Here is a 14,437-nt window from a genome sequence, read left to right as displayed (position 1 = left end):
CTTCATTCACCAGTGGTTTCTCCTCCAGCTTCTCTCTACCTTGTTTTTCTTCAGTTTACTCTATCCCCCCCACACACACACACGCACTTATGTATGGATGTCAGGCACCCGTAGAGATCTAGTCATGGCAGGCGGTGATCCTTTATCTTAGCTTAGCTCAAAAGAGAGCAGAGCATTGGCCCACCCTCTGAGAAGATGTTCTGTGCTGAAAATTGGATCATTGTTTGATTCTTTAAGTGAGTGAATTATTAAAATGCCGCAGGCGAGTCTGTGTCTTTACACTGGTCATCTTCATCCACAACAAGAACTGGCCGCACGTGCCTCATATGACGGCGGACAGCAGTGAAAAGTTCGACTGGAAAATAATTCCTGGAAACGCTGTAAACAGAACCTTTTCTGTATCTCATCTTCCATACTTGAAGCTGTGCCCACCTTGCAATTATGAGGTTGTCCTTGAACTTCAGTCGTCAACCTTTTTAACATGTCTTCTTGACATTAATAGGAATGGCGCCGACGCATACAAGCGAACAGGCCAGGAAACATCTGACGGTTCTTGCGTGTGGGCTGTGTGCGTCTTGTCTCGCTTTGTGTGTGTGTGTGTGTGTGTGTGTGTGTGTGTGTGTAGAGAGAGTTTATGGGCTGATGTCATAGTTATGCAGCATTGCCCTCTGGGGTACCTTCACAATTCACACCTCCAATGTGCGACGAAAGCTCTCAGGGAGGAAATCAAGGACATGGGAAGACGACTTCATTTCTGCTCAATTACTATTGGCTGTATTCAGTTCGCTTGGGAAAATTTGGAGTTCATATAGAATAGTTGTTATCCGAACGCAATGGGCTCTTGGTATGGATTTTTCCATGCTAGCAAAATGTTGCTAATTCTGTTCCACTTTTAAGCAGAAAATATTAAGAAGTGTGTATTTTGAATTTTTTTTTTAATCTACACATCTGTTTAAAATTTATCTGACGTTATGGATGACGGTTCTAAGATGTTGCCAGTTATTGAGAGTTTTTTTTTTTTTACAGACAGTTTTATCGATTCTATCATCGCATGATGAAAGACTTTAATTTCGACTCGCTAAGTGCCAGCTCCTGTAGTCTCGGTTCTCAATCCTCATATCTCACCTCCTGCCCGGCAGCACCTATTTTCTCCACGAGATTATTTGTCTGAGAAGAACAATCTGTAAAAATAGCCACTCTGGGTTTTTTGTTCTACATTGCTGACCTTTATTGAAGTTCCTGTCCTAGATTCTCCGTTGACCGTCCCCGTAATTATACTTTGGGTACTTCGAATTACACATTTTAAAGGGATTAGAGCGCCAAGGAGCCGTATTGTTTTGTTGCCACTGGAATCCCACATTTAAGTGTCAGCTGCTTGTCGTTGTGGAATGGCGTTCCACTTCATCATTTGTGGTGTTCGGCCATTCAGGACAGCTTTGCGGTCTTGCTCCGGATGAGCTACACCGCCCTTCTTTTTTTTTGCTTTTTTTTTTCCTTTCCAAGCTCTTCTCTCGTCCACATTGTCCAAGCTCGAATCGCGTCTCGTCTTTGTCTGCGCATTTATTGACAAACAAGGCCACCGATGCTTTGTAAGCGTGTGTGGCAACATTTGGATCGCTGCCTCCATATGTGTTTTATTAGAAGGGCTGAAGTCATCTTCACCTGATATCTTTAAGGAACATGGCGCCATAATGGTCCCAAGCTGCTCAAGTATGACTCAAGTCTTTTAATTTGGCTGAAACCGGGAATGTTGTCATTTCAAACAGTGTCACCTTGTTGGAAGACGGAGCGAGGTCTTTCTTCATCCGAAGTGTGTTGTGATGAATTGCCGTTGTCACAAATCGACCGAGACGAGAAAAGACGGTATAAATGAAAAGGTCACCGTGATGTCTGATGAATGTCATTTCTCCACAAATTCTTGCCGTCTGTATGTCACACACTGAGACTAGTTAAGCCCGATTGACGGTACCCGGCGCTTTAATAAACCGGCGAGGAGCCGCGCTGTCTACAAAACATTGATGAGATGTTATCGATCCAAAAAAAAGAAGCAAGTGGAGGGAAAGAAAACATATCTCACAGTGAAAGTGACATTTTATCTTTACCATTCCAAAATCAAGAAAGTCACCTTCCGCTCAGCAGCTGAATGCCGTCCCTGCGCCTGCACGGAGGGCACTGGGGCACAACAATTGCTTTTGTGGCCTCAGTGAGCTCATCCACCGGGCGCCCCCTCTCCAGAGATTTAATTTAGCGCTGCACTCCACTCGCGTACCGGCCAGAAAAAGGATTCGATTCTTCCCGTCACCATGCCGATCACGTTATTCAGCAAAGAAAAGCAGACCTTGGGATATTCATGTATACATTAATGTAACTCACCTGCGGATGTTAGTTCCGCAACCTTCTATTTAATTTGGGAGCCGTAATGCTTGAAATAAATTTCCCAGAGTATTACGCTGACAGTCATCTGAATGATGACTCAGTGTTTGGAACAGTCTGATTGTGGTTTGATTTACATATGGTGTCGGCGCAACGTGCCGAGCGAGAGTATCGGGGTGTTTAGCAGTCATCCGCAAGATTTCTGCGGCTCGCGGGAAATGATTTCCCTCCGCGCTCGTATATTGGGTGAAGGTAATATAACCTCGGTTTGTGAGCAAAGAGAAGCTGAGAAAGGAAAGGTCAATGTTGAGATAGGGATTTATACAGCTGTATTTTATTTATTTATTTATTTATTTATTTATTTATTTATTTATTTCACCCAAAGAAGAAGCTCGCTTTGCACAGCGACCAAAAAGTTCTCCCTAACTGCTTTGTGATTGTTAGCCGCTAAGCTAACTTGCGCGATACAATATGGAGCTGACTAGCTAACGCTGATTCTAAAAATACAGCCAATCCAAAACGAGAATCCACAAACGCGTGCACACAGGAAGAGCTGAATTAAAATCTCAACCGTTCGTCACACAGACCCAACGCCAGAGTAAATTTGTACTTTCGGGACATGAATTTGAGTGAGTCTAAACTTAATGTGCATTACATGGACATGATAACGGGAAGGATGTATGAGGTCAAATGTTTCAACATGCTTATAATTAGACAAAACAATAAAACAGAGAGTGAAACATGGCATGGTTATGTTGTAGTTTGTGTGTTGGCCTCCGTCAAGGTTTTCCGGGCAGATGATTTTTTTTTTTTTTAAATCTTTTCTTTTTTTCGTCAATCAGTTTACAAGTGCGCTGACTGCATTTGACTCTTTTCTGGGGCTGTTGATTTACAAAATTATCTCATTTTGCAGAATATTCTGATGACAGATGTGATAGGAGCAACAGACAAATTCATTTTAGAAAGCTTCCGATTGTCGAGTCAGCTGTTGACAAAAGACTTTTAAGGTGTGACTTGGGGATACTGCCAAGTCGGTTGAGTTGCATTTTAATGGTATCCGTTCACGTCCTCATCTCCACGTGGAGACACCAAATGTGCTATAAAACCACGCTCTGGATTCTTTATGTCTCTATTTTGCGCTTTACAACCAAATCAAGATGCACCCGAGTGTTTTCTTCACTGTCTTTTTCTTTTCTTGTTTATGGATAGCAACCAGCTCCACCAAACTGGAAGACCTGAGCTATCTCGATGAACAGCGCAACACACCGTTGCGGACGTCTATTCGCCTTCCCTGGCACAATACGGGAGGGAGGCCACCTCAGGACGCCAAAGGTGACTAAAAAAAATAAAAATTATATCACCTTGGAACCTCTCCAGGTAATGGAAAATGCATGTCGTCTATTTTGTGCCCGACTAGGTCGTTTCTCCCCGTACAAACCGGCGGACATCATGCTCAAGCCTCTGTTGTTCGAAGTGCCCAGCATCACCATGGATTCGGTGTTCGTGGGCCGAGATTGGCTCTTCCAGAAACTGGAAGACGTCCTGAAGGACGGCGAGTCCGCGGAGAGCCACGGCGCTGTGATTGTGGGAAGCGTGGGTTACGGGAAAACGGCCATCATCTCCCGGATGGTGGCGCTGAGCTGCCATGGCGGACGCATGCGGCAGATTGCGTCCAACAGTCCCGGCGCCTCTCCCAAAAGTAAGAAACGGCAACAAATAGTCGGCAAAGTTAAAACAGCAATCAAGAGGGCCGTTTTTGTCTCTTGTAAGGTGCTGTTGGGTCAAGCCCAGAACTTCCCCTCAGCCAGCCCCCACAGCCCACTCCCCCCTCGAGTGCGGCGAACACATTGAGGACCAATAGCTGTCCGGGAACGCCAGAAATGCAGCGCCGCAGGGAGGAGGCTGTCAAACGGCTGGCTGCAAAGGTACATCTTCGCTCAAGTAGCGCGAGGCTGGGGGTCAAACGGGTTCAAGGCACAAATAGGTGGCCAGGCCTGGAGGAACATGTTGTTATTGGGATCATTTGTTAGAGCCAGAATGAGGTGCTGGTCTTCAAGACACAACAGCGAGCTGCTTTATTGTCGAGGTGCCCTGGGGACTTCGTCTCACCATGACTGTCTGAAGCCTGCTCACATGTGCTCTTTTTTTTTGAGGTTACAGCCTATCATTTGGTTGATATTTTCCATTTCTCATCATGTCAAGCCAATTAATCTGTTCAAATCACACACAAAAAAATCAACAAAGGTTTTGGGTTAGGGTTGCTTGTTTGGGACTATTGTAGAAGCTAGTCAAGGTTGCATGCCTAATCTATCGTCTTTGATTATCTTGCTCACTAACCCAGATTGAGACGGATTTATCATGTGTCTGATGGCAATTTTGGACGCCTTCCATCTGACGTCTCGTTGCGCTCCAGGTGGTGGCCTATCATTACTGCCAAGCAGACAACACATACACCTGTTTGGTGCCGGAGTTCGTGCACAGCATCGCCGCCCTGTTGTGCCGAGCGCACCAACTCAATTCGTATCGGGAACTCTTGCTGAAAGAGCCCCACCTCCAGAGCATGCTGAGTCTGCGCTCCTGCGTCCAGGACCCCATGGCGGCTTTCCGACGAGGCGTCCTTGAGCCTCTGACCAACCTTCGGAAAGGTAAAACCAGCTCGTGTTGTTTTATTTTTATTTTTTTAAATATGTGATGTGCCATTTTGTCAGTGACATCACGGCTGTAATTTGAATAAACCTGACTGCACATCTGACTCTCAATCTTTGCGTTTCCAGAGCGGAAGATTCCAGAGGAGAATCTCATCATTTTGATAGACGGACTGAACGAAGCCGAATTCCATAAACCCGATTATGGAGACACCATCGCCTCCTTCATTACAAAGATCATAACCAAGTTCCCTCCGTGGCTTAAACTGGTGGTCACTGTCCGTGTCAGCTTGCTGGTAAGGAACAACTGATTAGTACGGTGAATGCATTAGAGTATCAGTAGATGGTATTACTCAAATGTAAGTACTTGTACTCTCACCTAAAAAAGAAAAGTATTCTCGATGGATTCCTACTTCATCCAGTCACCAGTGTCTGCTCGAGCCCCAAGGCTCGGCGTGTTTGCTCCTCTGATATTTATAATCACGCGCAAAGGAAAAAAAAGGTCTGACGCGTTCCATATAGCCTTAGGATTTCTCTGCTCCAAAGTATGTTTCTGTTTGGTCACGCTGAAAAGGATTGAACTACAGGAAAATAGTCAATTACTTTTGCTAAGGAACTTTTGTTTTCATCGGCGTAGCTTTGTGCTTTTGTTTGTTTGGAACCAGTTTTGGAGACGTCAGCCTCGACCTGCTCTGACATTTTTCCCGTTGGCGATATAGTATACAAAAAAAATCTTATTTTTGGTGGTGAAAATAAAAAAGTGGCTCATGGAGGAATCCTCTGTTTTATGATTTTCATTTGCTTTTACTACCTGCCTGTTCCATAGGAGATCACGGGCCTCCTGCCTTTCGCCAAGATCTCTCTGGACGACTTTTCGGACAATAACGAGATAGGCAACGACCTCAACGCATACATCCAGTACCGCGTCGGCGGCAGCAAGGACATCATGAACAACATCAGCCTGAACGGCAAAGCCGACCCGCCGACGGTGGGAAAGCTGAGCGGCCACCTGGTTTCCCGCAGTCAGGGCTCCTACCTGTACCTCAAACTCACCCTGGATCTGTTTGAGAGGGGCCACCTGGTGATCAAGAGCTCCAGCTACAAGGTGGTGCCCGTCTCGCTGGCCGAGCTCTACCAGCTCCAGTGCAACATGAAGTTCATGAGCAACTCGGCCTTCGAGCGCTCGCTGCCCATCCTCAACGTGGCGCTGGCCTCGCTGCACCCCATGACGGACGAGCAGCTCTTCCACGCCATCAACGCCGGCGACGTCCGAGGGGAGCTGCCCTGGGAGGACTTCCAGCAGCGCATGGACCTGCTGTCGGGCTTCCTCATCAGACGCCGCGACAAGACGCGAATGTTTTGCCACCCGTCCTTCAGAGAGTGGCTCGTGTGGAGGGCGGATGGCGAGAGCACCGACTTTCTCTGCGACCCGAGGTTAGTCCTTTGATTTTATGGAGCTCCAGTTTTTATTTGCCACACAAACCAAAAACTGAAACATCTTGAAAATTTGGATAAAAGTCAACCTTCATGTAAAAGAGGTGCTTTGGCGCACTTCAACTTGCGAAACACTGGCCTTATTGTGTCTGTCGCGCAGGACTGGCCACGCGCTCATCGCATTCATGCTGTCCCGCCAAGAAGGGAAACTGAATCGGCAGCAGACCATGGAATTGGGACACCACATTCTCAAGGCGCACATCTTCAAGGTAAGAAAATAAACCGGTAAAACTTTTTCGGGCTCCTCCGTTATGACTGTGAAGCGCTTCAGTTACGTCTGTGTCCATTTGTGTCTCAGGGGCTGAGCAAGAAAACAGGCATGTCGTCCAGCGTGCTGCAGGCCTTGTGGATCAGCTGCAGCGCCGACGGCCTCTCCCCAGCGTTGGCCTCTCTGAGAAACCTCTACACCCCCAACGTGAAGGTGAGAGGCAGAGGTCCCCCGATAAATCAACTGCGTATGAAGCAATTTAGACGCCGCTAACACGCTCGGCTAACGGCGACGAGCGGAAAGTTACGAAACACGATGACTCCGAAGTAGGCTGGAAAAACATTTGCCGTGAGAATATGTCCACGCACGAAGGTCAAACGTGCATTCTCGCTTCATAAAGCTTCCACCCGAAACCGTTGGCGCCGCAGTTGAGGAAGCGGGGGCCTCGTGACTCCCGTGGCTTCAGTGCCAAAGGACATCTGCTGGATTAGTTACACCGTAAAACAGGTCACGCTAGTTGGAAAGTTCACTTGTGTAGCATGTAAGCTATTTGACCCGTGAAACTTTGTTGTATGATCTCTCTCTCTCGCTCGCTCTCTCGCTCTCTCTCTTTCTCTCTCTCTCTTTCTCTCTCTCTCTTTCTCTCTCTCTCTTTCTCTCTCTCTCTCTCTCTCTCTCTCTCTCTCTCTCTCTCTCTCTCTCTCTCTCTCTCTTTCTCTTTCTGATGCCGGCCACCCAATCAATTCACGTGTAGAACCATTTGCATTTTTGTTTCACGTCTTATGCTCATTGTATATCGGTGAAGAGGAATAGCAATGCGGACTGTAATGTTTCAATTTGATTCCGATGATTCAGACTCCCTCTGTTATTTGTACGGGAAAGGAGACAGTCATTAGCATCGTCAAGAAAGGCCATTATCTGTGATTGATGCTTTCTGGCTCGTGGCTAAAGAAGTTGTCTTGTTCTCCGTCGTTGCCGTTCCACTTGTTGCCATCCCCGATATACATTTGCGAGTTATTACGCGGAACATTTACAAGAGTGACCTTGTTCTGTCCTCCGTCGCGCTAAATCTATTCACAAGCAACAAATTAACGCTATTTCATATTCTGTCCTCGGAATACTCGCAAGGCCCCTGTGCCTTTGTTGTGCCATACGTGGTGGGTTATTGATTTGCCTCGTCTCCGGAGAACGGAAAACTCTATTTGCTTCAGCGCAATGTCTGCCCTTTGAGTTCAGGCGAAGATAACGTCGCTAAAAGATTGGACTTGAATATCAAAATAGTGAGGTGTGAACTCTAATACTTGATCAAATTCTTTCAAAAGACACGTTTGAAGCTGCCGTTTGTCGTCATGGTGACGGGGTTGGAAAATCATGCGGCGGGTCTCTGCATATATTGATCGCACATCCATTTTCGATAGCGTTTGCCCTCATTAAGGTTGTGGGCGAGCCTCAGCCTGTCTCCCGGCTGACTCTAGACCAGTACTTCTCAATTATTTTCTGTTACGCCCCCCCCTAGCAAGAAGAAAACTATTCGCGCCCCCCCCTCCCCACCGTGACTATCCTAACTTGTCTTGTAAGTCGTAAAATGTTGCACTGTCGCAAACGTGACAGAAGTAACAATGAGCGCCACTGCCCCCTGCTGTAGTAAACGCGCAATTACACTTTATTCTAGTACTGCCAAAAAAAAAGCCTGTTCCCCAGGGTCACACGCGCCCCCCCAGGAATAGCACCGCGCCCCCCAAGGGGGGCGCGCCCCACTATTTGAGAAGCACTGCTCTAGACAAACATGGCAACCATAAATAAGCAACCGTGAGCAATTTAGAGCAGTGGTGTCAAAGTTGAGGCTCGAGGCCCTGATCTGGCCCTCCCCATTCTTTTATGCGGCCCACTATTTTGTTTCTTGCGTTCTAAATCTTAAATTTACACATCAACTTGTCTGTGTGGCACTTCAGGTGAGCCGTCTGCTGATGCTGGGAGGAGCCAACGTCAATTACCGCACTGAGGTTCTGAACAACGCGCCAGTCATCTGCGTCCAGTGCCACCTGGGTCATCTGGAAATCGCCTCCTTGCTGCTGGAGTTCGGCGCCAGCGTAGAGGTAGTGTCGGAAACCGGGATGAACCCCCTCTGCTACTCGGCCGCTGCGGGGCACTTGAATCTGGTCGTGATGCTCTGCAAGCGGGGGGCCAGGGTGAGCGGATGATTATCTTCTCGAACCAATCCCCAATCGATGAACCGCCGTCAGGAAGCAACGCAGCTAACAAGAGTGTTGTTCACCAGGTCGAGCATACAGATAAGAGCGGCCAGTGCGCTCTCGTGCACGCCGCTCTCCGAGGGCATCCCGATATCATCCACTACCTGCTGGAGATGGAATGGAGCGCCGAGGGGCAGCAGCAGGACTGCGCTTTGAAGAGCCGAGCCCTGCAGCAAGCTTTGATAGGAGCGGCCAGCATGGGCCATACTCAGGTCTGCTTTTTAGCTCCACGTGATCCTTCTCTTACTAAACACGTCCCTCCCCAAAAACTACAAATCCAATCTGAGAAGAGGCCGTGTTGTTTTGTTGGTTCCCATGGCTTGTTATTTTCCCTCCAAATTAGCATAGCGTCCTGGCGGTTTATTTGATCTCTTATGCTGAAAGACGATGCCATTTATCAAAGTTTCTTCCTGGCAGGTTGTGAGCAGCTTGCTGGCAGTGAATAATGAGTATGCCGTGCAAATTGATAGCCATGACACTCTGTGGGGGGAGACAGGTATGTTGTCATCCATCTTTTTACATTACATGCTTCATTTAATCACAAGCCCACATTTTATCATTCTGCTCCTCTCTTGCGAGCGGAAGGTCTCAAGCCAAATGTGTGTGTGAGTGTATGTGTGGATTTTTAAAGCCCCGCCGCGTTCTTGTCGTGTTCTTTCTGGTAAAAGCATTTGCTGTTGTGGTCATGTGGGTTTCTACTTAGAGGTTGGTTAACGCAGCATTTCCTCTGAGTCGGAGGAATGGTTCCCCTGAATTACTCCTCTTGGTGCTGTTTACTTGGAAGCCAATAACACTTCAGATATTTTCAAGCACTCCTCCATCTGCTCCACAAAGTTATTGTAGCTGGTTTTGTAGGCTGACATATTCTGGTTGCTGTGAGATGAGACAACTGTGTTCTTCCATTTTTGTCCTTAGGATCCAATGTCTTAGTTTATTCTGAATGTTCAAACGTTGGCTCATCCTGTCTGGAGAGTCGATCCACACTGCCATTTCCCGCTCTCAATGGCCACAGACGTCTGTGGAGCCATTTCCAGCCACAGTCTCGCACTTGCGCTCTGCTCGCTGAGCGGATGCTAAATCGCATCCGTTGCACCCCAAGTGAAATTGCAGGTCTGAGGCAAAGTGACTCTCACGTCCTTGCGATGACCACAATCTCTGATATCCCCCTTGCCACCAGGACCTTATTTAGAAACCACCGGGAGCCCATCTGTATTTGTGGAAAATAGGCTGCCGCCGCATCGTAGCCCAGCAGGGACTGAAACTTCATATTGCTTGGAGTATTGCAGGTTGAAGGTCATATGAAATCATCCTCTTGTTATGCTTTCGTTGCTTACACCAGCGATGATTACTACTCAGAGAGACATAAAAAGTGTACATACTGTAGTGTAGCTATATTTTCAGAGTATGTCTGGCTTGGTTTTCTACACAAACTGATATCCCAGACACAAGCATCACAGCATGCAAATGGCTGCCTGTGAGGAAGAAATAATCTGGAGAAAACAGAAAATGTAGCCAAATAACAGCCAGCCAACTCGACACTCTCATTCGCTGACACCCACGTCACTCACCAATCAATACCTTATATTGAATTCTAAAAATATTTGCTACAGACAACAGTTGCTACTTAGAACTTCTTTTTGTGTGACTTGAATGAGATCGTTGCGCAAGCGATAACAAAAAAAAACATGATATCCAGCAGATAACTATAGTTAATATTGGTTCTATTTACTACTTGTCTGGAACGGATTCTCGATGGACATTTATGTTCCCGTGCCTGCATTATCCACCGACATTCAATTCCCGTGTGGTAGATAATAATACTTAGTGGTAAATATTTTCCTTATTTAGCGACATCATCATAACAGTTCATGACTCAGCTCCGCATTGTTTACTGCAAACCCATGATAATGAATACACTGCTACTGTAGAACCTCGCTGATGCCATCAAAACTGAACATTATTGCTTAGACTGGAAAGAGCTCATATTGGATGCCATTAGAGTGGCCACCATACGACGTGTATCACCTGTTTAAAATGAAACGCTCCTTTCATCTCCATGCAAATAGGTCTGGTGTGTCTCCTATTGTTCAGGAGAGGATGATTGGATTGCACATCTGTGCCCGATTCCTTTTTTTTTTTTTTTTCCTTTTAAGCTTCCTCTAAGGATGCTTCGTCGTTATGCAAAGTGAGGCCGTTCGTCTCCCCGCTGTCGTCTTTCTTAGCGCACTGTGTAGAATTGCTTCAAAGAAAACTGCAGCGAATATTTCAAATATTGTCTTTGTTTTGTTTACGGTTGCCAGCGGATATAGGGACTGCGTGTTTTCCGTGAAATCTGCTTATTTAATTCATCCGGGCGATGAATAGGTTTTTCGAAAATTGGCGCCATTGTAAGCCGTTGAGGCAACAAATGTTTGCATGATTGAGATTGTCAGTTAATCTTGCAGGTTATTTACCTGTGATGAGCTCAGGCTCTGGCTGGCTCAATTTGATGGTAATGGGATTCTGGCTGGGGAAAGCAATCACTTTTACTTTTCTTTGCTTGTGGTTCAGAACCTCTTTGCCAAGAAGGGCTTTGTTACTGGGTCACTAATATCCCAGTTTTGATTGTTGTAGCACCTGAGCGATTCATTAGTAATGTCCTATTCAAGGCGTTTTAAAAAAATGTGTAAAAAAAATGCGACGGTCCCAGTTGCAGACGGCGCCGATCCCGAGCCGCTCGGTCATTGTTGAGTGTGAAGATATTCATGTGTTGAGCAGAACATGCTGCTCTTGGGGTTTTTTTTTGGCTCTGAGCACAGAAAGCTGTGTTCATTCAAGTACTAAGGCTCAACAATCCACTTGAAAGACTGACAGTGCATCTGGGCCAAGGAGCACCCAAACGCGCCATTGACAGGCTAATGTTTAGCATTTGTGTTCCGGTGTTATAATGTTAACACATTGAACACAAACAATGCAGCAACACATGTAGAGAGAAAATGGAACAATATACAATGGCATATATTCTTTATCCTGGAGATAATATGTGACCTTCAACTTTTAGCGTTTTACGCTTTATCGTTAAATCTGACTATGTACTGCCCCCTGGTGGTCAGTTTGGTCTTTTTTTCGTTATTAAGCTCACACCGTAACTATCAGTTTTGCAGTTAATTCGGTGGATTCTCATACTAGCTGATATTTAGAGACATATTCGCCGCTGTCCATTACCCCATTTTGTTCCTCCCCCCGTCCATACAGCAACCATCTGCTAGTGTGTATATGTGTTGTTGAAACTTCCCATTTGGTCCTTTCATCTTCTTAAATTATGGCCATATGTGACAACTGCTGTTTAAATTGGGCTCCATTACTACATCAAACCAAACAACAAAGTAACTTTTGAACGGTGTGAATTCAGGACACGTTTACACATTTGCGCCTTTGAACCTGCCAAGTAACGCGTACCGTGTCCTCTGTCTGCACCTCAGCGTTGACGGCAGCCGCCGGCCGAGGCAAGATGGAGGTATGCGGCTTTCTGCTGGAGAGGGGGGTGACGGTGCAGCAGGTCAACCGGCGGGGGGTGTCTCCGCTATTCTGCGCCGTCAGACAGGGCCACTGGCAGGTGAGACCGACGTGGCCTCCGTTTCCACGGCAACCATCGATTCTCACCTCCGTGATGTTCTCCGAAGCGCCGTGCCTTTAATAACCTTCTTCACGGGATTCATTCATTTTGTCGTAGTAAAATGGGGACGAGGAGGATTGTGAGGTGTTAATCTGCCGTGCTCTCTCCTAGATTGCCGAGCTGCTGTTGCAGCACGGTGCGGACATTAACGTCAGCGACAAGCAGGGCAGGACATTACTGATGGTGGCGGCCTGTGAGGGTCACCTGAGCACCGTCGACTTTCTGCTCTCCAAAGGTGAGCTACGAAAAACACAAAGTAAAACCAGGATGATTTTTTTTTTTTTTATGAATAAGCAGTAGTGAACAATGATGTTTTCAGCCCAGATTCAAATTTAGCGAATGTTTGAGGAGCATACAAACTAGAGCTGCACAATATTGGAAAAACAATATCGCAATATTGATATTTATGGCAGCCCTAATAGAAACACAATGCTGCTGCTTCTCTTTCAAAATGTCTGTTTCTGGAAGCACTTAAGAAGCCAACAACTCTCCGAGGGAACTAAAAGGTTTTGAAAGTACAGTGTCGAAATTTACGAGCACTAAATAGTGGCAGCGAACATCACAACAAGCAGCAGATGGTGAATAATTCTTCAGAAAGGAAGCCAAGCAAGGGCTTGTTTATTACCATTCCCAGTTGAAGTTGAAACATAACACAAAGGCAATTACACGTTGTGTATGTAATCAAACAAACGTCATCTAGCTTAATGCTAACACGTCATGTAAAACAGGCTAACTAAAGCGCCATTTGATTTTGAAATATATTTGAGAGCTGATTGTGAGTGTTGCTGTGTTTCAAAAGGTGCGTCTCTCACTTCCATGGACAAGGAGGGTCTTACGGGTCTCAGCTGGGCGTGTTTGAAAGGACACAAGAACGTCGTCCAGCTTTTAGTGGAGAAAGGCGCCGTGATCGACCACACCGATAAAAACGGACGAACTCCGCTGGACCTGGCCGCCTTCTTTGGAGATGCAGAGATCGTACGTGACCGTACTCTTCCAAACATGTGACACTGGAGCGACCGCATTTATCTTAATGCTTGTCGTTATTAACTTAACTTGTGCGGCATCTCCTTTAGGTCCAGTATTTGGTGGAAAGAGGGGCGGTGGTGGAGCATGTGGATTACAGTGGCATGCGGCCTCTGGACCGAGCCATCGGCTGTCGCAACACGTCGGTGGTGGTCACACTGCTGAAGAAAGGGGCCAAGCTAGGTACGTTGTTTTTTTGTGTGAATGCATTTGTTTGTGTGTTTTATCATTTTGCTACTTTTGTCTCTGTAGTTACTATACTACATAAAGTTAGGGTGAATAATGAAAGATTATTTGTAGTTGACCATCATGTGACGAAAGCACTGGCGGAGCTAAAGGGGGTGCTGTGGGGGCACTGCATCCCCCTCCCTGAAATATGCTTTGACACCCCCCCCCCCCCCCCCCCTCCAAGTCCCAGGCCAGATAATTGACTTATTTTCTGATTATTCAGAGAATTTTCCACCCGCTGTAGGCAACACCCATTGAATTTTAAAGAATAAAAAAAAATTTGCTTTTTGGACCAACACTCTCATTTCACTTTTTATGTTGAGCTAGCAAAGTTAAAGTTACCAAATATGGTTTCCCCTAAAAAAAGATACATACCCTCTGGAATTGAAAACAACATAATTCACAATAAGGGGGTAACATTGTGTGCGAGACATTTTTGCCAAAATTGGTCCTGAGAAATGTCAATAGAAATGGCCGTATGCTTCGCTCTTTTGTTTGCGTAGTATCTCACGGCTCTCAGAATAAGCTCACACTAATTTTGTGGAATGCTGCGCAAAAA

General features: G+C 46.3%; 1 protein-coding gene across 9 annotated transcripts in view; it reads left to right on the top strand.

Moving 5' to 3' along the window:
- Positions 1 to 14,437, top strand: part of tanc1b (tetratricopeptide repeat, ankyrin repeat and coiled-coil containing 1b) — a 51,972-nt gene that overhangs the window by 30,926 nt on the left and 6,609 nt on the right. For all 9 annotated transcript variants that reach the window (XR_009715831.1, XR_009715832.1, XM_061287931.1 and 6 more), the window contains 15 exons: positions 3,583 to 3,705; positions 3,791 to 4,072; positions 4,144 to 4,298; positions 4,787 to 5,018; positions 5,148 to 5,314; positions 5,845 to 6,452; positions 6,613 to 6,721; positions 6,811 to 6,933; positions 8,673 to 8,909; positions 8,999 to 9,184; positions 9,390 to 9,468; positions 12,434 to 12,567; positions 12,739 to 12,862; positions 13,427 to 13,602; positions 13,701 to 13,833. Coding sequence is in view for 7 of the 9 variants with exons in the window: in XM_061287931.1 (XP_061143915.1) it covers positions 3,583 to 3,705; positions 3,791 to 4,072; positions 4,144 to 4,298; positions 4,787 to 5,018; positions 5,148 to 5,314; positions 5,845 to 6,452; positions 6,613 to 6,721; positions 6,811 to 6,933; positions 8,673 to 8,909; positions 8,999 to 9,184; positions 9,390 to 9,468; positions 12,434 to 12,567; positions 12,739 to 12,862; positions 13,427 to 13,602; positions 13,701 to 13,833 (2,868 nt within the window). In the remaining 2 variants the exon portion in view is untranslated. The remainder of the gene's footprint in view (positions 1 to 3,582; positions 3,706 to 3,790; positions 4,073 to 4,143; positions 4,299 to 4,786; positions 5,019 to 5,147; positions 5,315 to 5,844; positions 6,453 to 6,612; positions 6,722 to 6,810; positions 6,934 to 8,672; positions 8,910 to 8,998; positions 9,185 to 9,389; positions 9,469 to 12,433; positions 12,568 to 12,738; positions 12,863 to 13,426; positions 13,603 to 13,700; positions 13,834 to 14,437) is intronic.

This window comes from Syngnathus typhle, linkage group LG9, assembly GCF_033458585.1.
Source record: "Syngnathus typhle isolate RoL2023-S1 ecotype Sweden linkage group LG9, RoL_Styp_1.0, whole genome shotgun sequence".
NCBI classification, from domain to species: domain Eukaryota; kingdom Metazoa; phylum Chordata; class Actinopteri; order Syngnathiformes; family Syngnathidae; genus Syngnathus; species Syngnathus typhle.
The sequence above is the reverse complement of the archived record's forward strand: the minus strand, read 5'-3'. Positions and strand labels throughout refer to the sequence as shown.